Raw genomic sequence first — 23,266 nt, 5'->3', positions numbered from 1 at the left:
CACAAAGCCTTTTTTAAATGACAAATGACAAAAATCATTGACAAGTCTGCTGATAACCAATCAGAAGCAAGATTTCACTAGCTTATAACACAAACTCTCATTTGTCACTGATGACAAGTTTTGTGAAATGGGGCCAAGGTCTTCACAAATGAAAGCCTAAGGGTCTCTCTAATCATCTGTAAAACCAGACTTTAAACTTTAACCCTAAGGAAGTCGTAAACGATGCTCATTTTTGCAAATTGCCAAAATTCAGTGTCACCTCGGTTGTCATTCACCTATTTTGCAGCATGTAAAATTCACGAAACTGAAACAATCGCAAAATTTACGAAAATTTCTGGTTTTACAGTAATCTTTTTAATGGGACTTCCGAGAGGACTAACTCTTTTTCTTTCTATTTCACTGTACATTCTCCTTCCATTCAAAACAAACATTGTGGTTTTAAAAAGGAGGAGAAGGAAGAGGAGGAAAAGGAAAAGCCAAAGGAAGGCGATCCTGACACATGCAAAGTTTTCTAGCCACCATTTATTAAAGAAATGGCTTCCATTTATAGGTAACAAGTATCTTACTTGGTTCAGTAGAGGGTTCCTCTCAATCAGCTATAAATGGAGTTTTATTTTGGTTCGGTGAAGGGCTCATATTTTTGGGGGTATTCCCCCCATTTTGTGTTCCTCCATTCCTTGTTTATTTGGGGGAAAGGTGTAGAAATACCGGTAGTCAAGATCTGTTTTTGCAATAAGATAAGAAAAATGCAAGGAGGAGCCAATTCTCATTTAGTGTAGTATCAGGGCTTTAATAGTGTCTGGTTGTGATAATGGAATGGTGTATAGATTACCCAGGGGTGCTTTAAAATTGCAAGGGTCCTAATTGTTCCCATTAAATGATCAGCCAATCACAAACTTGTTGCTTTGGTCATGCTTTTGGGGCTCATTGAAGGCTAGTTGGCCTGTTAGTTATAGGAACTTGGTGGCTTATTGTACAATTAGAAAACTTTGCATGTTTCAGTTGCTTCTCCAAGGTATTTGCTACTCAATATTTTATCTCTCTTTGGACAGTATTGACCTTTCTAAGAAGAATCATTTGATCATTGCAAACAATATGTTCATGTAAATATTAAATGTAGTAGCTTTATCAGAAAGATAATTTGCATTTTTCTTTACTTTCTCTATCCCTAACATTTGGTTACATTCATGTAGACTTAGTTTTCAGTTTTAGCTATTCTGTGTGGAATAAAATAGTTTATTTTTTTCGGATGGAGTAATGTACATCATATGTAATGAGTTTGACAAATAAATTTCTTTGAATACTCAAGTATCCTTTTATCAATGACTCTACATTTACACAAATGAATAAAAAAAAATATACTCAAAATTACTTTTTTCATTTCAAATTCAAATGTTTTGATCAAGGCCGTTTAAAAATAATGAGGTTTTTGTAGACTGATTTACCCCTCGATTTTAAAATCTTTCAGTTATTTTTGTTTGTAACCTGGGTATGCATGTGGACTCGACTCAGCTCTAGATATGCATTTCCTGTAGGTTACTGTGGAGAAAATATTTGGCAGATACGTTTAGATGTACATGTACATTAATAGAGAATGAACAGAATTGAAAAATGTTATTCAATAAAAAGATGTAATGGTTAATAGTTTTATATATGTGTGCCATACTGTACTAGAAGCACTTCCATGAAATCCCCTCTAGCTTCATCTCAGATCAGCTGTAGCAGTATGATCCCGTAACTCCCTGCTTCCCTAGCTATACAGTTGGTTCTCGATTTGAATCCTCTGTCTGCGAAGCGTAAAGTGGCATTGTTGGCAAGTTGACCATGAAATGGCACTGTGCAATAAACGGTAACCAGGGGCAGAAGGTTCATCAGTTCGGTATCGCTTTATAAGTAGTCAATTGTTAAAGTCATTGACTGCTACATGTTTGGAGTTTATTCTATGTACACACAGTATGTGTGACAAAAGTTGACTTTGACAGTCTTAATGGTTGTCCCATTTGTCAACCAAAGCATACAAATGGTTAAAGAGCTTTGATGTACATTATATATTGTGAGTAAGTCATCATCATTATCACAGCTTAATGTACTGTTGTCATTTTCTTTTCTTTTCAGCTCCGAGTATTACGGGAGAAAATTGAGGAGATGGAGACTTCAAACACGCATTTACAGAAACGATTGGATAAATTCATCAAAAGAAAGCCAGAACACTGATGGCTGTTTAATATATTTTAAGCTTGTATTTAATCTTCAGAGTACATATGTCCTTCACTTTCAGAGCCATGTTAACTCAACACTCTGTAACACTGTTCTGAGTAATGTTAACTCAACACTCTGTTACACTGTTCAGAGCAGTGTTAACTCAACACTCTGTTACACTGTTCAGAGCAGTGTTAACTCAACACTCTGTGACTCTGTTCAGAGCAGTGTTAACTCAACACTCTGTTACACTGTTCAGAGCAGTGTTAACTCAACACTCTGTAACTCTGTTCAGAGCAGTGTTAACTCAACACTCTGTAACTCTGTTCAGAGCAGTGTTAACTCAACACTCTGTAACACTGTTCAGAGCATTGTTAACTCAACACTCTGTAACACTGTTCAGAGCAGTGTTAACTCAACACTATGTTACACCGTTCAGGAGCAGTGTGAACTCAACACTGTGTAACACTGTTCTGAATGTCATATCAGTTAATTCTGGCTAGAAGGATTTGTCCAACAATGTTGAACCTGACATCTTACATTTTTTCGGGCCTTCATCCAAAAAAGTTGAATATAGTATTTGAATTTTAACTCCTGCACAGCTTATTGTGATACATCGAAAATCATTTGATATAGACTGTAAAATGCATAGTTTTCACATATACATTGTATGCTCAGTTTTTATTGTGTGAAAGAACAGTAATTAAGCCTCAGTTAAGGTCTAATTTCTTATATTTTTTGGTGGTGTAATTAATAAGACAGAGTGAAAAGAGCAATGCAAGCTTTAAAAAATAAATTTTAATTGCCCTTTGCTGGATTCCTAAAAAGATAAATAAAATTTGTGCTGGTTCTCGGTGCCAAAGAAAGCTGACTAAAATGAAGAGCCCCTAGCAAAAATTGTTACTCTAATTGATATGGTGTAAAGTTATCTGTATCACTGAACATTTCACTTAATCATTTAGGCTTGTTTAATTTTTTTTTAAATTCTGTATACACACACGTTATGGAAATAAGATTTAAGACTTGACAAGGTGCTTAAAATGTTTTGAAGTAGGTTCAAGCATAGTTAATTTTTGTAGTGTATTTTGAATATGCTGTTAGAACGCTTTAATATAACAATACCTTGTATTATCATATCACTATCAACATCATTATCATCTCTCTCTCTCTCTATCTATCTCTCTCTCCCTCTGTCTGCCTCTGTCTGTCTGTCTGCCTCTGTCTCTGTCTGCCTCTGTCTCTGTCTGTCTCTTTCTGGGATGTATTTCAGCATAAACAATTCAGGAAGAAGCCAATTTCTCTTGAAAACTCTTAATATCCAAAGCAGATTCCCTATCTCGATGTACAGGTGTACTTATAGTAGCTTACATGATCAATAGCAAAATCAATCTATTATTTCACCCTTCTCTGTCCTTCTCTATACTATTCCTGTGATGTACATTTTAATAAGCAAGCGCAATTGCCCGATCAGTGCTGAAAGGGAACAAGTGACAATTTGCACAAACTTCACATCTCTTGTATTATAGATTGCTCAAGCATGACTATGCCCACACTATTATTGTAAGAGGATTCTTTCATTGTACAAAGAAAGACGGCGCCTATTAACACACCATACTCACTTTTATCATTTCTCTCTCTCTTTGTTTTTTTTTAGGCACATTCTCACAAATACATTACAGTGTACTCTGCTGTCTCTTGCTTCCATTTGAACAAAAGAGGGCAGTATTGTTTTAAGTGTGACGATAGTCTTCCATTGCTTCAATGCACCTGACATTGCATTATTATTATTATTATTATTATTATCATTTATGTTTTAAGCTATTATTAATTGTTATTATTTAGTCCCATTTTGCTGCCTGCTATAGGCAATAGAGTGCTTTTCTTCCAAATACGAGATTGTCATTTTCATTTCCTGAGATGCACCATAGTCAAACAGTAACTAAAGTGTTTGTAGCAGGCAGGTGTTAAATCCTTTGGTTTGAAATGAGGAATATTCAGCACAAGTGCAGATGGTGCATATACATTGTAGTTTCATTGAACTCCAAATAACTGTACATGCAGATGAACAAATAAGGAAGTGCATTGTAATACAAGCCTCATTGTCACATTCTTTTCATAGATTTTATTTGAATAAAAGTGCTATTATCGTCTATTATTAACTTTGGAATACTCAAATAGCCATATTTATTTCTAGGAAGAGTAGAGTAGAGTTATATTTTATAATAACCCACTTTGTATCCTTGATCAAAATGCAATAAGTATCATATGGTTTATAGTAAAGGCACATATTAAAATTGAAATGTTTGTCAATAGATGTTAAATCGAATGAAAAATCTAAATATGTAATAGTTCTAACAGACGAATCACAAGTAAATAAAACAAATTTTCCATTCATGAGAGTTTTCATTTCTTTTGGTTGATGACAGTACCAAGTTGTTCTTTTACTTGAAAAATGAACTGCAGATATTCGTCCTTTTGTATGAAATGTTTTCATTTTCTGCCCCAAAACACGAAACCTGTCATTTAAGTTAAAAAGCGAATATATTGCAAACTTCACTGCTAATCAAAGTCTGTTGAAGTTTAATGTAATTGACCAAAATGCTGAACATGAATAAAAATTTCACTGTGAACAAGCTGCAATTCAGTTCTCCTCTATAAATTCAGCTTACATGTTTATACCAATTGTAAATATTATTGTACAACAATTAAGTGCAAAATAAAAGTAGTCAAACAGAAGGCAATAATTCTAGATTATCGTAACAATTTCCCCACCTTTGCTAGACCTGTGTAAAATGATTATTAAAATCACAATTCATTCATGATTGCTAATATGTTTAGTGCAAACCAACCAAGTAGAATCTGTTATTTCCTCTGTTATAAGAGTACATCAATTATTATTTGTGAGAGTCAGAGGAACGTAAAAGCCACATGGACTTGTTTCCTTTTGCCTTTAAACAGTTACATTCAAACCAGTAGAGGCTCCTTGTCTTTAGTGAAAGGGGAAAGCGGTCTTTATAGACAGGTGGTTGTTAAAGCAAGTTTGCTTTGACTCGAAGGACTGCTGTCAAAAGTAAACCAGAATTAACTTTACAGACAGGTGGTCTTGGTATAAACCTGCTTGATTACTTCAGAGTTTGATTGTAACAGTGCATTTGATGTCTCTAAAGCATTTGGTGTGCATAGGGTTTTTATTTTTGTAATGAATTATTTGTTTAAGCTGCAAAAAGACCTTGCTTAATTAGTGCCTAGTAAAATCTAGTTTAAATCTGCCATGATTGGAGTTAACCCCCTTCTTGCAGTAAATGAGCATTATTTCATTAATTGTGTTATGATCCCCCTCATAATTTTTGTTTATTCAATAACTGCATTTCATCCATAATAAAGCTGTGTGTATTTGTGTGTTAGTATGTCTGCTCAGAGCCAAAGGGCCTTTAAGTCTTTCTTTACATAGACGTAATAGCACCCTTCTGGCGCTCAATAGTTTATCTGGACATTGCTAGAGGAGATGAAGTGAAAACAGCACCTTGGAGAAATGCATGTATTCTTCATCAAAATAAACTGCAAATATATCGGTAATTCATTATTTCCTTGCTTGGACATGGATGTAGAAATCAGTTAGAATCTTCTTATTCTGTTTTGGGCTTATTGGCGATTAGTCATTTGTGACTATTGTTGCCAGACTCTATGGTATCTGTGAAAGTGTACTAAGAAAAGACCTATAAGTGTACTGAAGTATAAAGATTGATCCACTTTTGTTTTCAGTTCAGTTATGTTTCAGTTGTCGATCCTTCACAAATATTTAACAGTTTAGCGCTTTTCTAGAAAATGTTTCACTTCATCAAATGTCCAATGACTACAATAAAAGACCCATATTCTACTAAAAGTCAAACTGCTGGGTGTAGGTTTTTGTTCAAAATCAGGTTTAACAAAGAAAGATAGTTTGAGGACTAAGTTTCCCTTTTATCAAATGTGATATTAGACCCAGGTTTGGGTTTACCGCATTAATAGAATATGAACTAGATCGAAAGCTCTCGTTTATGAGGCATAATATTGATTGAAAAAGCATCAATGATACATTCGTCCTATCATGAGAATATTTAGATCATTAGATAACTACATCATAGTTCAGGTGCAGTATGTAAATCATAAGCTTTGAACCTTATGAATATTCATTAGGAGTGATACTAATTATGTCATTCAAACTATGTACATGTATTTCTTTCCATAGTAGCTGTATCCATATCAAAATTATGATCATTGTTTATTACCTTAAAAAAATAAATCAACTCTAATACGTTTGAAATATTCTAGCTTTTCCTACATGAAAGGGCATCACTTTGATCCTGTCTAATAAACTGAGTACATTATCATTATTTCCCCAGAGTTGCAGAGGAAAGCTTTAATTAGCAATGATATAAAAACTTGAAAAGCATTAAAGCAAAATTTGATTAGTTATGCAGTTGATTAGAATGAGCAGATATCTTTTCATTTTCTTTGCTCTTTTGAAGACAAAGTGTATGTAGTATATATGTGGCGATTGCCCATTGGTTTGCAGATTCAGTACACCTTGTTTATATTCAGGACATCCAAGTAGACAGACAACCTATGAGACTGACAAAGATATGAAAATTTGTTCTCCACAATCGGTAGAAAAATGAAAAGCTTTCACAGTCAGTTTTGTGTGCTTCCTGTGTCGTGGGCTATTTGTCTCTTGGGTTGTAGCCATTTAGATCATCAACATTAAACTTTATATTCTGACAGCAATCTTTTATGTTCATGACTCTTTGACTTAGAATCAGATATTTGAACAAATGGGCAGTCACCATATTTACAGGTACATGGTATACATCAAGTGATTGGTATTTCGAGGCTTCCTTCTCTTTTCATACCTTCAGAAATTCTCCTTCTTCAGGTATTCAGTCAGCTTGACTCTATGATTTAAGCTGAGGTATGCGCTTTGAGTTTCACTTGAGTATAAATAAGCATACATCAGAAATTTGTTGAATTTATTATAATAGTTTGTGAATTTACTAATGTATGATAAATTATGTATCTTTAAAAGGCTTGCTTCGGATAGCGTATCGAAGCGGAAGCGAAAAAAATTTGCAAATAAATAATGAAATGAATTCATTGAAATGAAATTTATATCCTATCCGTGTCCATGTGACTTTGTGTGTATTTTTCTTTTCTATAATTATGTACCAAATGAATGGAGTGATCTCCCTTCACTATTGGGATACCTTATATTTGATATACCTCCTCTGCTTTTAGTAGTTGCAAAATTTGCAAAAGTAGGAGTAGAAGCTTTATATTTAGTTGCAGTTTTGATTTTCAACGTAGTATTACTAGCATTCCTCCTCTTCCTACTACTACTACTTCTTCTTCTTCTTCTTTTTCTTCTTCTACTATTGTTTATGATAATGAGTGATAATATAATAATATAGTAGAGAGGAGATAGAAAGAAAAAGTGAGAGAGGGAGAAAGAGAGGGAGGGAGGGAGGGAGAGAGAGAGAGAGGGAGGGAGGGAGAGAGAGAAAGAGAGAGGGAGGGAGGGAGGGAGGGAGAGGGTGGGAGGGGGAGGGAGAGAGAGAGAGAGAGAGAGAGAGAGAAACGAAATATGATAATGGGATATGACAAAAAAAAAGTCAACTGCTGCATGCATAACAAACATATCCATAATAAATTTTTAGTGATGATAGTAAATAATACTAAAAGAGGGTTATTTATATCTTCACATCGATGAAAATGCTAACATAATGATTCCCAGCAATTAAAGCATCCATGCATTATATTTTGCAACATGAAGGCTAATTGGTGAAAACATTAGTTAAAACATTGCCTGAAAACAGCCTGGTAACGTGACCCATCGAACACAAAACTGGTAGCCATCCAATTACTAGATGGAAATGGGAGCTACCAAATTAATTACCCACGAAATGTACTGGTGGTTTTAGCTAGATGCTGATCGAGAGGGCAAGATTAGCAATTGTATCGGGAAAAGGACTGTGAAAATGAAAAAATTCAGATAAATCTCTGGCTCTTTTCCCCCCTAAAATATGGAGGGGGTGGGGCACACAACTCAAAATAAAAGAGTATTCGTCATGCATGAATGAGCTCGCCTAGCCCAAAAGGGGCGCTGGGTTGCATTGCATTGGGGAGCCGGTTGGCGAGCGAGTTGATAGGCTAGCCAAAAAGTTATACCAGCGCTAGCGAAGGCAGCGCAACCCCGCTGTAGCCTTGGGCGGAGCGAGCGGTAATGTAAAGATCGCGAGCGATTGGCGTAGTGTTGCCAAGGAACCTTATTCAAGATGGGGGAAAACGTGAAAGTTGCTGTTCGAGTGAGGCCATTTATATCCTTTTCCTGAGCTGATGTGCATGTCATTTATTGAGAACAAGGCTACCTAGATCTAGTTATTATTTAATAAACGGGATCTTTCACTTCGATTAATTAGATCAATAGATGGGTTAAATTATATTCGTTAGCTGAATCAATAATAATCTTTTCTGTGAGCCAATTACTACATTACAGTCCCAACCGTCGAATTTTGTGTAGTCTCCAACTCCTATCAAGATCAGAAAGAAAGTGACATCGACCATTGTCTTGGAAAAGCCTAAGGTGAATGTTCTAAAAGTAACACTCAAATCGGGTAGATCACTCAGAGTCAGAGAGCTATTCTATCATGGTGTAACTAAACTTCTCAATCAACTTGATTCTTGAATGGCAGAATGGGACTCCCTAAAGGCTAAAAGTGAAACGGTGAGAGACCACAGAGAAGCGCAATGGCAATGCACCGCGGCCTCTCGCCTGCTTCAAAAATTTAAAAGATTAATTAATGGTCAACTTGACATTGACTTCCAATCCATTTAGATGTAGGATATAGACGAATTTTACAAAATAGATGAGCAAATTGTGGTGCTAGTGTACTTCTGTATCCATTTTTTTTAGCAGTTTTGTATCCATTCTTAGCAAAAGAATTTTAACCCAATTTTTTACTAGTTTTAATCATAATCATAGTCTATATCGCATTTCCACCTGAATTTTCAGTGTGATGTGGGTTCACAACACCCTTTTACCACCAGCTGATATATTATTACACCATGGTGTAGGGGGGAGGGGGGATTGTCATGTTTGAGAAGAGTGCAGAGAGCTGTGTGATGTGGGTTCACAACACCCTTTTACCACCAGCTGATATATTATTACACCTCTGTGTAGGGAGAGGCAGGTGGAGGTTGTCATGCTTGAGAAGAGTGCTTAGAGCTGTGTGATGTGGGTTCACGACACCCTTTTACCACCAGCTTAAATATGATTACACCTCTGTGTAGGGGGGAGGGGGACGTAGGTGGAGGTTTTTCATGTTTGAAAAGAGTGCTGGGAGCTGTGTGATGTGGGTTCACAACACCCTTTTACCACCAGCTGATATATGATTACACCATAGTGTAGGGGGGAGGGGGAGGCAGGTGGAGGTTGTCATGCTTGAGAGGAGTGCAGAGAGCTGTGTGATGTGGGTTCACCACACCCTTTTACCACCAGCTGATATATTATTACACCTGTGTGTAGGGGGGTGGGGCGGGGCAGGAGGAGGTTGTCATGTTTGAGAAGAGTGCTGGGAGCTGTGTGATGTGGGTTCACAACACCCTTTTACCACCAGCTGATATATGATTACACCTCTGTGTAGGGGGGAGGGGGAGGCAGGTGGAGGTTGTCATGCTTGAGAGGAGTGCAGAGAGCTGTGTGATGTGGGTTCACGACACCGTTTTACCACCAGCTGATATATGATTACACCATGGTGTAGGGGGGAGGGGGGATTGTCATGCTTGAGAAGAGTGCTGGGAGCTGTGTGACGTGGGTTCACAACACCCTTTTACCACTAGCTGATATATTATTACACCTCTGTGTAGGGGGGTGGGAGAGGCAGGAGGAGGTTGTCATGTTTGAGAAGAGTGCTGGGAGCTGTGTGATGTGGGTTCACAACACCCTTTTACCACCAGCTGATATATGATTACACCATAGTGTAGGGGGGAGGGGGAGGCAGGTGGAGGTTGTCATGCTTGAGAGGAGTGCAGAGAGCTGTGTGATGTGGGTTCACCACACCCTTTTACCACCAGCTGATATATTATTACACCTGTGCAGGCCTTAAATTTCGTCATTTTTAGGGCAAGGCCAGTTTGGCCTTGAGTACCTCATATTTTTAAGGGCACCAAGGCCAAAATATTTTTACAAAAAGGGCATCGAGGCCAAAATATTTTACAAAAAGGGCATCGAGTACGAGGCCAAAAAAATTGATTCTATTTTTGTTAGATGTCATGTGTATTTTATGAAACTTGTGCGGGATCAATTTCCCATGACTTTTAGCACCAGCTTCTTCACAGAATGTATAGAGGTCTAAGGTACATACAAACAAGGCGGCCCGCAAGCCTTAGATTTAGCAGCCAGGAGCAAGGGGCAATTTTTTTTAAAGTTACCCTTTGCCACGGGAATTTACCAGAGCAAGGGGCAATTTTCCAAAAACAGATAGGCCCCTTATCTAATTATAAGTTCAAAGAGAGTCTACAAATGTTAATTTCATAATGTGAATAGATCGAACGATCAATTTAATAACTTTTTAATCTTAACAATATGAACAGGAAAGATTGATTATGAACATCAAACTTGCGCATACAGTATTTTAAAGTAACTAAAAATATTGATGAGCAAATGAATAAATAAATTGTCAATTTCACAAACATCGAAAGTCAGAAGGACTTGGCAAGTTTACCGGGCCGGGTATCCCAAATCAAAATCGCACCTCACACACAAACCTTCCGCCACTCTCTCGGTAGTAGGAGCAAATTTGGAGGAATTATCTTTTTAACTGTTGTATAGAAAGGTCTAGATAGGCCTAACTAATGAAATAAGATGTAAAAATGTCCTTATAGACATTCGAGAGCTGAAAGTGACACGCTCAGCTCAGTTGCGTAACGTGCATTCACGAAACCAAAATCGTTCCTCGCACACACACTCTCGCCACTTTTGGTGGGAAGCTGTCGGGCTGGAAGTTTGCCAGCGAAACCGATGCACCCTCGGAGATTCGCAGCGCGTAATTTTACCGGGACTCGAAACGTTCGTCTTGGGAAGCTGGCGGGGTAGCTTTTTGAAGCGAGGTCGGCTGGTGGCAAAATGAGAGTAACTGCGATCGAGAACATCGTAGATGTTCTTAACTTATTAATAAGATAATTCTAAATTCTATTTGAGGTAAAATAATAAACTAGACCTACAAACAAACCTCGACAGATCTCTAATGACTATTTGAATGCTTGTTTATTTCTCCATTTGACGATTTGTTTTCTTGATCCTGGCCTTCGATTTGTACGTACGTGCGTGCGTCAACAGCATGCACGTGCGCTAGCGCATTGCCTATATAATAACAAAGGGCGCATTTTCACGGCACTTGCGCCTTATTAAAGCACTAAATACGAAGCTAGAAGAGAGCTCGTGGGCGGCAAACTGTTCGTGATTCGTGTATTTTTACTGTTCTAATAATTTATGGGCGCATTTTCACGGAAAACACTTGCGCCTTGCCGTCTAGTTTTAGATGATTATGGGCGCAATTGGTGGTTTTATGTGCGCAAATTTAAGAAAAAAAGGGCACGTCCAGTTGGAAAAAAGGCACGTCGGCCAGTTTGAAAAAAAGGGCACGGCCTTTTTGGCCGTGAATTTATCTTTTTTTGGGAGGGCACCGCGGCCAGTCATAGGGGCATCGACGGCCTGGCCGTCGATGGCCGTCGATTAATTTAAGGCCTGCCTGTGTGTAGGGGGGTGGGGCGGGGCAGGAGGAGGTTGTCATGTTTGAGAAGAGTGCTGGGAGCTGTGTGATGTGGGTTCACAACACCCTTTTACCACCAGCTGATATATGATTACACCTCTGTGTAGGGGGGAGGGGGAGGCAGGTGGAGGTTGTCATGCTTGAGAAGAGTGCTTAGAGCTGTGTGATGTGGGTTCACGACACCCTTTTACCACCAGCTTAAATATGATTACACCTCTGTGTAGGGGGGAGGGGGACGTAGGTGGAGGTTTTTCATGTTTGAAAAGAGTGCTGGGAGCTGTGTGATGTGGGTTCACAACACCCTTTTACCACCAGCTGATATATGATTACACCATAGTGTAGGGGGGAGGGGGAGGCAGGTGGAGGTTGTCATGCTTGAGAGGAGTGCAGAGAGCTGTGTGATGTGGGTTCACCACACCCTTTTACCACCAGCTGATATATTATTACACCTGTGTGTAGGGGGGTGGGGCGGGGCAGGAGGAGGTTGTCATGTTTGAGAAGAGTGCTGGGAGCTGTGTGATGTGGGTTCACAACACCCTTTTACCACCAGCTGATATATGATTACACCTCTGTGTAGGGGGGAGGGGGAGGCAGGTGGAGGTTGTCATGCTTGAGAGGAGTGCAGAGAGCTGTGTGATGTGGGTTCACGACACCGTTTTACCACCAGCTGATATATGATTACACCATGGTGTAGGGGGGAGGGGGGATTGTCATGCTTGAGAAGAGTGCTGGGAGCTGTGTGACGTGGGTTCACAACACCCTTTTACCACTAGCTGATATATTATTACACCTCTGTGTAGGGGGGTGGGAGAGGCAGGTGGAGGTTGTCATGCTTGAGAAGAGTGCTTAGAGCTGTGTGATGTGGGTTCACGACACCCTTTTACCACCAGCTTAAATATGATTACACCTCTGTGTAGGGGGGAGGGGGACGTAGGTGGAGGTTTTTCATGTTTGAAAAGAGTGCTGGGAGCTGTGTGATGTGGGTTCACAACACCCTTTTACCACCAGCTGATATATGATTACACCATAGTGTAGGGGGGAGGGGGAGGCAGGTGGAGGTTGTCATGCTTGAGAGGAGTGCAGAGAGCTGTGTGATGTGGGTTCACCACACCCTTTTACCACCAGCTGATATATTATTACACCTGTGTGTAGGGGGGTGGGGCGGGGCAGGAGGAGGTTGTCATGTTTGAGAAGAGTGCTGGGAGCTGTGTGATGTGGGTTCACAACACCCTTTTACCACCAGCTGATATATGATTACACCTCTGTGTAGGGGGGAGGGGGAGGCAGGTGGAGGTTGTCATGCTTGAGAAGAGTGCTTAGAGCTGTGTGATGTGGGTTCACGACACCCTTTTACCACCAGCTTAAATATGATTACACCTCTGTGTAGGGGGGAGGGGGACGTAGGTGGAGGTTTTTCATGTTTGAAAAGAGTGCTGGGAGCTGTGTGATGTGGGTTCACAACACCCTTTTACCACCAGCTGATATATGATTACACCATAGTGTAGGGGGGAGGGGGAGGCAGGTGGAGGTTGTCATGCTTGAGAGGAGTGCAGAGAGCTGTGTGATGTGGGTTCACCACACCCTTTTACCACCAGCTGATATATTATTACACCTGTGTGTAGGGGGGTGGGGCGGGGCAGGAGGAGGTTGTCATGTTTGAGAAGAGTGCTGGGAGCTGTGTGATGTGGGTTCACAACACCCTTTTACCACCAGCTGATATATGATTACACCTCTGTGTAGGGGGGAGGGGGAGGCAGGTGGAGGTTGTCATGCTTGAGAGGAGTGCAGAGAGCTGTGTGATGTGGGTTCACGACACCGTTTTACCACCAGCTGATATATGATTACACCATGGTGTAGGGGGGAGGGGGGATTGTCATGCTTGAGAAGAGTGCTGGGAGCTGTGTGACGTGGGTTCACAACACCCTTTTACCACTAGCTGATATATTATTACACCTCTGTGTAGGGGGGTGGGAGAGGCAGGTGGAGGTTGTCATGCTTGAGAAGAGTGCTTAGAGCTGTGTGATGTGGGTTCACGACACCCTTTTACCACCAGCTTAAATATGATTACACCTCTGTGTAGGGGGGAGGGGGACGTAGGTGGAGGTTTTTCATGTTTGAAAAGAGTGCTGGGAGCTGTGTGATGTGGGTTCACAACACCCTTTTACCACCAGCTGATATATGATTACACCATAGTGTAGGGGGGAGGGGGAGGCAGGTGGAGGTTGTCATGCTTGAGAGGAGTGCAGAGAGCTGTGTGATGTGGGTTCACCACACCCTTTTACCACCAGCTGATATATTATTACACCTGTGTGTAGGGGGGTGGGGCGGGGCAGGAGGAGGTTGTCATGTTTGAGAAGAGTGCTGGGAGCTGTGTGATGTGGGTTCACAACACCCTTTTACCACCAGCTGATATATGATTACACCTCTGTGTAGGGGGGAGGGGGAGGCAGGTGGAGGTTGTCATGCTTGAGAGGAGTGGAGAGAGCTGTGTGATGTGGGTTCACCACACCCTTTTACCACCAGCTGATATATGATTACACCATGGTGTAGGGGGGAGGGGGGATTGTCATGTTTGAGAAGAGTGCAGAGAGCTGTGTGACGTGGGTTCATAACACCCTTTTACCACCAGCTGATATATTATTACACCTCTATGTAGGGGGGAGGGGAGGGAGTCATGTGTGAGAAGGGTGCGGAGAGATGTGTGACGTGGGTTCACAACACCCATTTACCACCAGCTGATATATGATTACACCATGGTGTAGGGGGGAGGGGGGATTGTCATGTTTGAGAAGAGTGCAGAGAGCTGTGTGATGCGGGTTCACAACACCCTTTTACCACCAGCTGATATATGATTACACCTGTGTGTAGGGGGGAGGTGGAGGTTGTCATGCTTGAGAAGAGTGCAGAGAGCTGTGTGATGTGGGTTCACAACGCCCTTTTACCACCAGCTGATATATAATTACACTTGTGTGTAGGGGGGAGGGGGGATTGTCATGTTTGAGAAGGGTGCAGAGAGCTGTGTGACGTGGGTTCACAACACCCTTTTACCACCAGCTGATATATGATTACACCTCTGTGTAGGGGGAGGGGGAGGTAGGTGGAGGTTTTTCATGTTTGAAAAGAGTGCTGGGAGCTGTGTGATGTTGGTTCACAACACCCTTTTACCACCAGCTGATATATGATTACACCATGTGTAGGGGGGAGGGGGATTGTCATGTTTGAGAAGGGTGCAGAGAGCTGTGTGACGTGGGTTCACAACACCTATTTACCACCAGCTGATATATGATTACACCTCTGTCTAGGGGGGAGGGGGAGGTAGGGGGAGGTTTTTCATGTTTGAAAAGAGTGCTGGGAGCTGTGTGATGTGGGTTCACAACACCCTTTTACTTCCAGCTGATATATGATTACACCATGGTGTAGGTGGGAGGAGGGATTCTCATGTTTGAAAAGAGTGCAGAGAGCTGTGTGACGTGGGTTCACAGCACCCTTCTACCACCAGCTGATATATGATTACACCTCTGTGTAGGGGGAGGGGGAGGTAGTCATGTTTGAAAAGAGTGTTGGGAGCTGTGTGATGTGGGTTCACAACACCCTTTTACCACCAGCTGATATATGATTACACCTGTGTGTAGGAGGGAGGGGGGATTGTCATGTTTGAGAAGGGTGCAGAGAGCTGTGTGATGTGGGTTCACAACACCCTTTTACCACCAGCTGATATATAATTACATATCTGTGTAGGGGGGAGGGGGTAGCCTATCATCTAGGCGGAGTGCCGAGCTTTTTTCTTTGCTGCTAGACTAACCCTAAGTAGAACATCTGATACGGCGAGACTACGAACCGTGAGTCGCGAAGCGGCTCACCGCCTATAATCACTGGTCTAGCTAATCAATATTCATATATATTCAAAATGGCGGATCTATGAATCATTCAACAGCCGTACCAAATAAGGTACACCTATGTTACGTTCGACCAATCAGATATAAGAAACCGCAACGAAAAAAGATTGCGCTCGTCCACTTCTCCATACGTGTTTCTGATTGGTTGAGTTCATTTCGTATTCATGAGGTTTTTTCGTACGAAAAACTGCCACGGATTCATGGTCGATAATAAAAAAACAACGACTAAAGCTGACCAGTGATTATAGGCGGTGAGCCGCTTCGCGGCTCACGGTTCGTAGTCTCGCCGTATCAGACGTTCTGCTTAAGGTTAGTCTAGCAGCAAAGAAAAAAGCTTGGCACTCCGCCTAGATTATAGGCTAGGGAGGGGGAGGCAGGGGGAGGTTTTCATGTTTGAGAAGAGTGCAGAGAGCTGTGTGACGCGGGTTCACAACACCCTTTTACCACTAGCTGATATATGATTACACCTCTGTGTAGGGGGGTGGGAGAGGCAGGTGGAGGTTGTCATGCTTGAGAAGAGTGCTGGGAGCTGTGTGATGTGGGTTCACAACACCCTTTTACCACCAGCTGATATATGATTACACCTCTGTGTAGGGGGGAGGGGGAGGCAGGTGGAGGTTGTCATGCTTGAGAGGAGTGCAGAGAGCTGTGTGATGTGGGTTCACCACACCGTTTTACCACCAGCTGATATATTATTACACCTCTGTGTAGGGGGGAGGGGGAGGTAGGTGGACGTTTTTCATGTTTGAAAAGAGTGCTGGGAGCTGTGTGATGTGGGTTCACGACACCCTTTTACCACCAGCTGATATATGATTACACCTCTGTGTAGGGGGGAGGGGGAGGCAGGTGGAGGTTGTCATGCTTGAGAGGAGTGCAGAGAGCTGTGTGATGTGGGTTCACCACACCGTTTTACCACCAGCTGATATATTATTACACCTGTGTGTAGGGGGGTGGGGCAGGGCAGGAGGAGGTTGTCATGTTTGAGAAGAGTGCTGGGAGCTGTGTGATGTGGGTTCACAACACCCTTTTACCACCAGCTGATATATGATTACACCTCTGTGTAGGGGGGAGGGGGAGGCAGGTGGAGGTTGTCATGCTTGAGAGGAGTGCAGAGAGCTGTGTGATGTGGGTTCACCACACCCTTATACCACCAGCTGATATATGATTACACCATGGTGTAGGGGGGAGGGGGGATTGTCATGTTTGAGAAGAGTGCAGAGAGCTGTGTGACGGGGTTCATAACACCCTTTTACCACCAGCTGATATATTATTACACCTCTATGTAGGGGGGAGGGGAGGGAGTCATGTTTGAGAAGGGTGCAGAGAGCTGTGTGACGTGGGTTCACAACACCCATTTACCACTAGCTGATATATGATTACACCATGGTGTAGGGGGAGGGGGGATTGTCATGTTTGAGAAGAGTGCAGAGAGCTGTGTGATGCGGGTTCACAACACCCTTTTACCACCAGCTGATATATGATTACACCTGTGTGTAGGGGGGAGGTGGAGGTTGTCATGCTTGAGAAGAGTGCAGAGAGCTGTGTGATGTGGGTTCACAACGCCCTTTTACCACCAGCTGATATATAATTACACTTGTGTGTAGGGGGGAGGGGGGATTGTCATGTTTGAGAAGGGTGCAGAGAGCTGTGTGACGTGGGTTCACAACACCCTTTTACCACCAGCTGATATATGATTACACCTCTGTGTAGGGGGAGGGGGAGGTAGGTGGAGGTTTTTCATGTTTGAAAAGAGTGCTGGGAGCTGTGTGATGTTGGTTCACAACACCCTTTTACCACCAGCTGATATATGATTACACCATGGTGTAGGGGGGAGGGGGATTGTCATGTTTGAGAAGGGTGCAGAGAGCTGTGTGACGTGGGTTCACAACACCCTTTTACCACCAGCTGATATATGATTACACCTCTGTGTAGGGGGAGGGGGAGGCAGGTGGAGGTTGTCATGCTTGAGAGGAGTGCAGAGAGCTGTGTGATGTGGGTTCACCACACCGTTTTACCACCAGCTGATATATTATTACACCTGTGTGTAGGGGGGTGGGGCAGGGCAGGAGGAGGTTGTCATGTTTGAGAAGAGTGCTGGGAGCTGTGTGATGTGGGTTCACAACACCCTTTTACCACCAGCTGATATATGATTACACCTCTGTGTAGGGGGGAGGGGGAGGCAGGTGGAGGTTGTCATGCTTGAGAGGAGTGCAGAGAGCTGTGTGATGTGGGTTCACCACACCCTTATACCACCAGCTGATATATGATTACACCATGGTGTAGGGGGGAGGGGGGATTGTCATGTTTGAGAAGAGTGCAGAGAGCTGTGTGACGTGGGTTCATAACACCCTTTTACCACCAGCTGATATATTATTACACCTCTATGTAGGGGGGAGGGGAGGGAGTCATGTTTGAGAAGGGTGCAGAGAGCTGTGTGACATGGGTTCACAACACCCATTTACCACTAGCTGATATATGATTACACCATGGTGTAGGGGGGAGGGGGGATTGTCATGTTTGAGAAGAGTGCAGAGAGCTGTGTGATGCGGGTTCACAACACCCTTTTACCACCAGCTGATATATGATTACACCTGTGTGTAGGGGGGAGGTGGAGGTTGTCATGCTTGAGAAGAGTGCAGAGAGCTGTGTGATGTGGGTTCACAACGCCCTTTTACCACCAGCTGATATATAATTACACTTGTGTGTAGGGGGGAGGGGGGATTGTCATGTTTGAGAAGGGTGCAGAGAGCTGTGTGACGTGGGTTCACAACACCCTTTTACCACCAGCTGATATATGATTACACCTCTGTGTAGGGGGAGGGGGAGGTAGGTGGAGGTTTTTCATGTTTGAAAAGAGTGCTGGGAGCTGTGTGATGTTGGTTCACAACACCCTTTTACCACCAGCTGATATATGATTACACCATGGTGTAGGGGGGAGGGGGATTGTCATGTTTGAGAAGGGTGCAGAGAGCTGTGTGACGTGGGTTCACAACACCTATTTACCACCAGCTGATATATGATTACACCTCTGTCTAGGGGGGAGGGGGAGGTAGGGGGAGGTTTTTCATGTTTGAAAAGAGTGCTGGGAGCTGTGTGATGTGGGTTCACAACACCCTTTTACTTCCAGCTGATATATGATTACACCATGGTGTAGGTGGGAGGAGGGATTCTCATGTTTGAAAAGAGTGCAGAGAGCTGTGTGACGTGGGTTCACAGCACCCTTCTACCACCAGCTGATATATGATTACACCTCTGTGTAGGGGGAGGGGGAGGTAGTCATGTTTGAAAAGAGTGTTGGGAGCTGTGTGATGTGGGTTCACAACACCCTTTTACCACCAGCTGATATATGATTACACCTGTGTGTAGGGGGGAGGGGGGATTGTCATGTTTTAGAAGAGTGCAGAGAGCTGTGTGATGTGGGTTCACAACACCCTTTTACCACCAGCTGATATATAATTACATATCTGTGTAGGGGGGAGGGGGTAGCCTATAATCTAGGCGGAGTGCCGAGCTTTTTTCTTTGCTGCTAGACTAACCCTAAGTAGAACATCTGATACGGCGAGACTACGAACCGTGAGTCGCGAAGCGGCTCACCGCCTATAATCACTGGTCTAGCTAATCAATATTCATATATATTCAAAATGGCGGATCTATGAATCATTCAACAGCCGTACCAAATAAGGTACACCTATGTTACGTTCGACCAATCAGATATAAGAAACCGCAACGAAAAAAGATTGCGCTCGTCCACTTCTCCATACGTGTTTCTGATTGGTTGAGTTCATTTCGTATTCATGAGGTTTTTTCGTACGAAAAACTGCCACGGATTCATGGTCGATAATAAAAAAACAACGACTAAAGCTAGACCAGTGATTATAGGCGGTGAGCCGCTTCGCGGCTCACGGTTCGTAGTCTCGCCGTATCAGACGTTCTGCTTAAGGTTAGTCTAGCAGCAAAGAAAAAAGCTTGGCACTCCGCCTAGATTATAGGCTAGGGAGGGGGAGGCAGGGGGAGATTTCATGTTTGAGAAGAGTGCAGAGAGCTGTGTGACGTGGGTTCACAACACCCTTTTACCACTAGCTGATATATGATTACACCTCTGTGTAGGGGGGTGGGAGAGGCAGGTGGAGTTTGTCATGCTTGAGAAGAGTGCTGGGAGCTGTGTGATGTGGGTTCACAACACCCTTTTACCACCAGCTGATATATGATTACACCTCTGTGTAGGGGGGAGGGGGAGGCAGGTGGAGGTTGTCATGCTTGAGAGGAGTGCAGAGAGCTGTGTGATGTGGGTTCACCACACCGTTTTACCACCAGCTGATATATTATTACACCTCTGTGTAGGGGGGAGGGGGAGGTAGGTGGACGTTTTTCATGTTTGAAAAGAGTGCTGGGAGCTGTGTGATGTGGGTTCACGACACCCTTTTACCACCAGCTGATATATGATTACACCTCTGTGTAGGGGGGAGGGGGAGGCAGGTGGAGGTTGTCATGCTTGAGAGGAGTGCAGAGAGCTGTGTGATGTGGGTTCACCACACCGTTTTACCACCAGCTGATATATTATTACACCTGTGTGTAGGGGGGTGGGGCAGGGCAGGAGGAGGTTGTCATGTTTGAGAAGAGTGCTGGGAGCTGTGTGATGTGGGTTCACAACACCCTTTTACCACCAGCTGATATATGATTACACCTCTGTGTAGGGGGGAGGGGGAGGCAGGTGGAGGTTGTCATGCTTGAGAGGAGTGCAGAGAGCTGTGTGATGTGGGTTCACCACACCCTTATACCACCAGCTGATATATGATTACACCATGGTGTAGGGGGGAGGGGGGATTGTCATGTTTGAGAAGAGTGCAGAGAGCTGTGTGACGTGGGTTCACAACACCCTTTTACCACCAGCTGATATATTATTACACCTGTGTGTAGGGGGGAGGGGGGATTGTCATGTTTGAGAAGGGTGCAGAGAGCTGTGTGACGTGGGTTCACAACACCCTTTTACCACCAGCTGATATATGATCACACCTCTGTGTAGGGGGAGGGGGAGGTAGGTGGAGGTTTTTCATGTTTGAAAAGAGTGCTGGGAGCTGTGTGATGTGGGTTCACAACACCCTTTTACCACCAGCTGATATATGATTACACCTGTGTGTAGGGGGAGGGGGGATTGTCATGTTTTAGAAGAGTGCAGAGAGCTGTGTGATGTTGGTTCACAACACCCTTTTACCACCAGCTGATATATAATTACATATCTGTGTAGGGGGGAGGGGGTAGCCTATAATCTAGGCGGAGTGCCGAGCCTTTTTCTTTGCTGCTAGACTAACCCTAAGTAGAACGTCTGATACGGCGAGACTACGAACCGTGAGTCGCGAAGCGGCTCACCGCCTATAATCACTGGTCTAGCTAATCAATATTCATATATATTCAAAATGGCGGATCTATGAATCATTCAACAGCCCTACCAAATAAGGTACACCTATGTTACGTTCGACCAATCAGATATAAGAAACCGCAACGAAAAAAGATTGCGCTCGTCCACTTCTCCATACGTGTTTCTGATTGGTTGAGTTCATTTCGTATTCATGAGGTTTTTTCGTACGAAAAACTGCCACGGATTCATGGTCGATAATAAAAAAACAACGACTAAAGCTAGACCAGTGATTATAGGCGGTGAGCCGCTTCACGGCTCACGGTTCGTAGTCTCGCCGTATCAGACGTTCTGCTTAAGGTTAGTCTAGCAGCAAAGAAAAAAGCTTGGCACTCCGCCTAGATTATAGGCTAGGGAGGGGGAGGCAGGGGGAGGTTTTCATGTTTGAGAAGAGTGCAGAGAGCTGTGTGACGTGGGTTCACAACACCCTTTTACCACTAGCTGATATATGATTACACCTCTGTGTAGGGGGGAGGGGGAGGCAGGTGGAGGTTGTCATGCTTGAGAGGAGTGCAGAGAGCTGTGTGATGTGGGTTCACAACACCCTTTTACCACCAGCTGATATATGATTACACCATGGTGTAGGGCGGAGGGGGGATTGTCATGTTTGAGAAGAGTGCAGAGAGCTGTGTGATGTGGGTTCACAACACCCTTTTACCACCAGCTGATATATGATTACACCTCTTTGTAGGGGGGAGGGGAGGGAGTCATGTTTGAGAAGGGTGCAGAGAGCTGTGTGACGTGGGTTCACAACACCCATTTACCACCAGCTGATATATGATTACACCATGGTGTAGGGGGGAGGTGGAGGTTGTCATGCTTGAGAAGAGTGCAGAGAGCTGTGTGATGTGGGTTCACAACGCCCTTTTACCACCAGCTGATATATAATTACACTTGTGTGTAGGGGGGAGGGGGGGTTGTCATGTTTGAGAAGCGTGCTGGGAGCTGTGTGATGTGGGTTCACAACACCCTTTTACCACCAGCTGATATATGATTACACCTCTGTGTAGGGGGGAGGGGGAGGCAGGTGGAGGTTGTCATGCTTGAGAGCTGTGTGATGTGGGTTCACCACACCCTTTTACCACCAGCTGATATATGATTACACCATGGTGTAGGGGGGAGGGGGGGATTGTCATGTTTGAGAAGAGTGCAGAGAGCTGTGTGACGTGGGTTCACAACACCCTTTTACCACCAGCTGATATATTATTACACCTGTGTGTAGGGGGGAGGGGGGATTGTCATGTTTGAGAAGGGTGCAGAGAGCTGTGTGACGTGGGTTCACAACACCCTTTTACCACCAGCTGATATATGATTACACCTCTGTGTAGGGGGGAGGGGGAGGTAGGTGGAGGTTTTTCATGTTTGAAAAGAGTGCTGGGAGCTGTGTGATGTGGGTTCACAACACCCTTTTACCACCAGCTGATATATGATTACACCATGGTGTAGGGGGGAGGGGGGATTGTCATGTTTGAGAAGAGTGCAGAGAGCTGTGTGACGTGGGTTCACAACACCCATTTACCACCAGCTGATATATGATTACACCATGGTGTAGGGGGGAGGGGGGATTGTCATGTTTGAGAAGAGTGCAGAGAGCTATGTGATATGGGTTCACAACACCCTTTTACCACCAGCTGATATATGATTACACCTGTGTGTAGGGGGGAGGTGGAGGTTGTCATGCTTGAGAAGAGTGCAGAGAGCTGTGTGATGTGGGTTCACAACACCCTTTTACCACCAGCTGATATATGATTACACCTGTGTGTAGGGGGGAGGTGGAGGTTGTCATGCTTGAGAAGAGTGCAGAGAGCTGTGTGATGTGGGTTCACAACACCCTTTTACCACCAGCTGATATATGATTACACCTCTGTGTAGGGGGGAGGGGGAGGCAGGTGGAGGTTGTCATGCTTGAGAGCTGTGTGATGTGGGTTCACCACACCCTTTTACCACCAGCTGAT

The 23,266-nt window shown here is 43.5% G+C and overlaps 2 protein-coding genes across 5 annotated transcripts in view; both read left to right on the top strand.

Annotated features, from left to right (window-relative positions):
• Positions 1-7,344, top strand: part of LOC577253 (leucine-rich repeat flightless-interacting protein 2) — a 43,493-nt gene extending 36,149 nt beyond the window's left edge. For all 4 annotated transcript variants that reach the window (XM_030990029.1, XM_030990028.1, XM_030990027.1 and 1 more), the window contains one exon: positions 2,116-7,344. In XM_030990029.1, the coding sequence (XP_030845889.1) occupies positions 2,116-2,214 (99 nt within the window). In that variant the 3' untranslated portion in view covers positions 2,215-7,344. The remainder of the gene's footprint in view (positions 1-2,115) is intronic.
• A 1,111-nt stretch (positions 7,345-8,455) lies between these two features.
• LOC586759 (kinesin-like protein KIF28P) overlaps positions 8,456-23,266 on the top strand; it is a 41,956-nt gene continuing 27,145 nt past the window's right edge. Inside the window, 1 exon segment of the mRNA XM_030990030.1 lies at positions 8,456-8,549. Within this exon segment, the coding sequence (XP_030845890.1) occupies positions 8,508-8,549 (42 nt within the window). The 5' untranslated portion in view covers positions 8,456-8,507.

Source organism: Strongylocentrotus purpuratus, unplaced genomic scaffold (genome assembly GCF_000002235.5).
Source record: "Strongylocentrotus purpuratus isolate Spur 01 unplaced genomic scaffold, Spur_5.0 spur5_scaffold_19, whole genome shotgun sequence".
NCBI lineage: Eukaryota > Metazoa > Echinodermata > Echinoidea > Camarodonta > Strongylocentrotidae > Strongylocentrotus > Strongylocentrotus purpuratus.
This window is presented reverse-complemented; position numbering and strand designations above follow the sequence as displayed.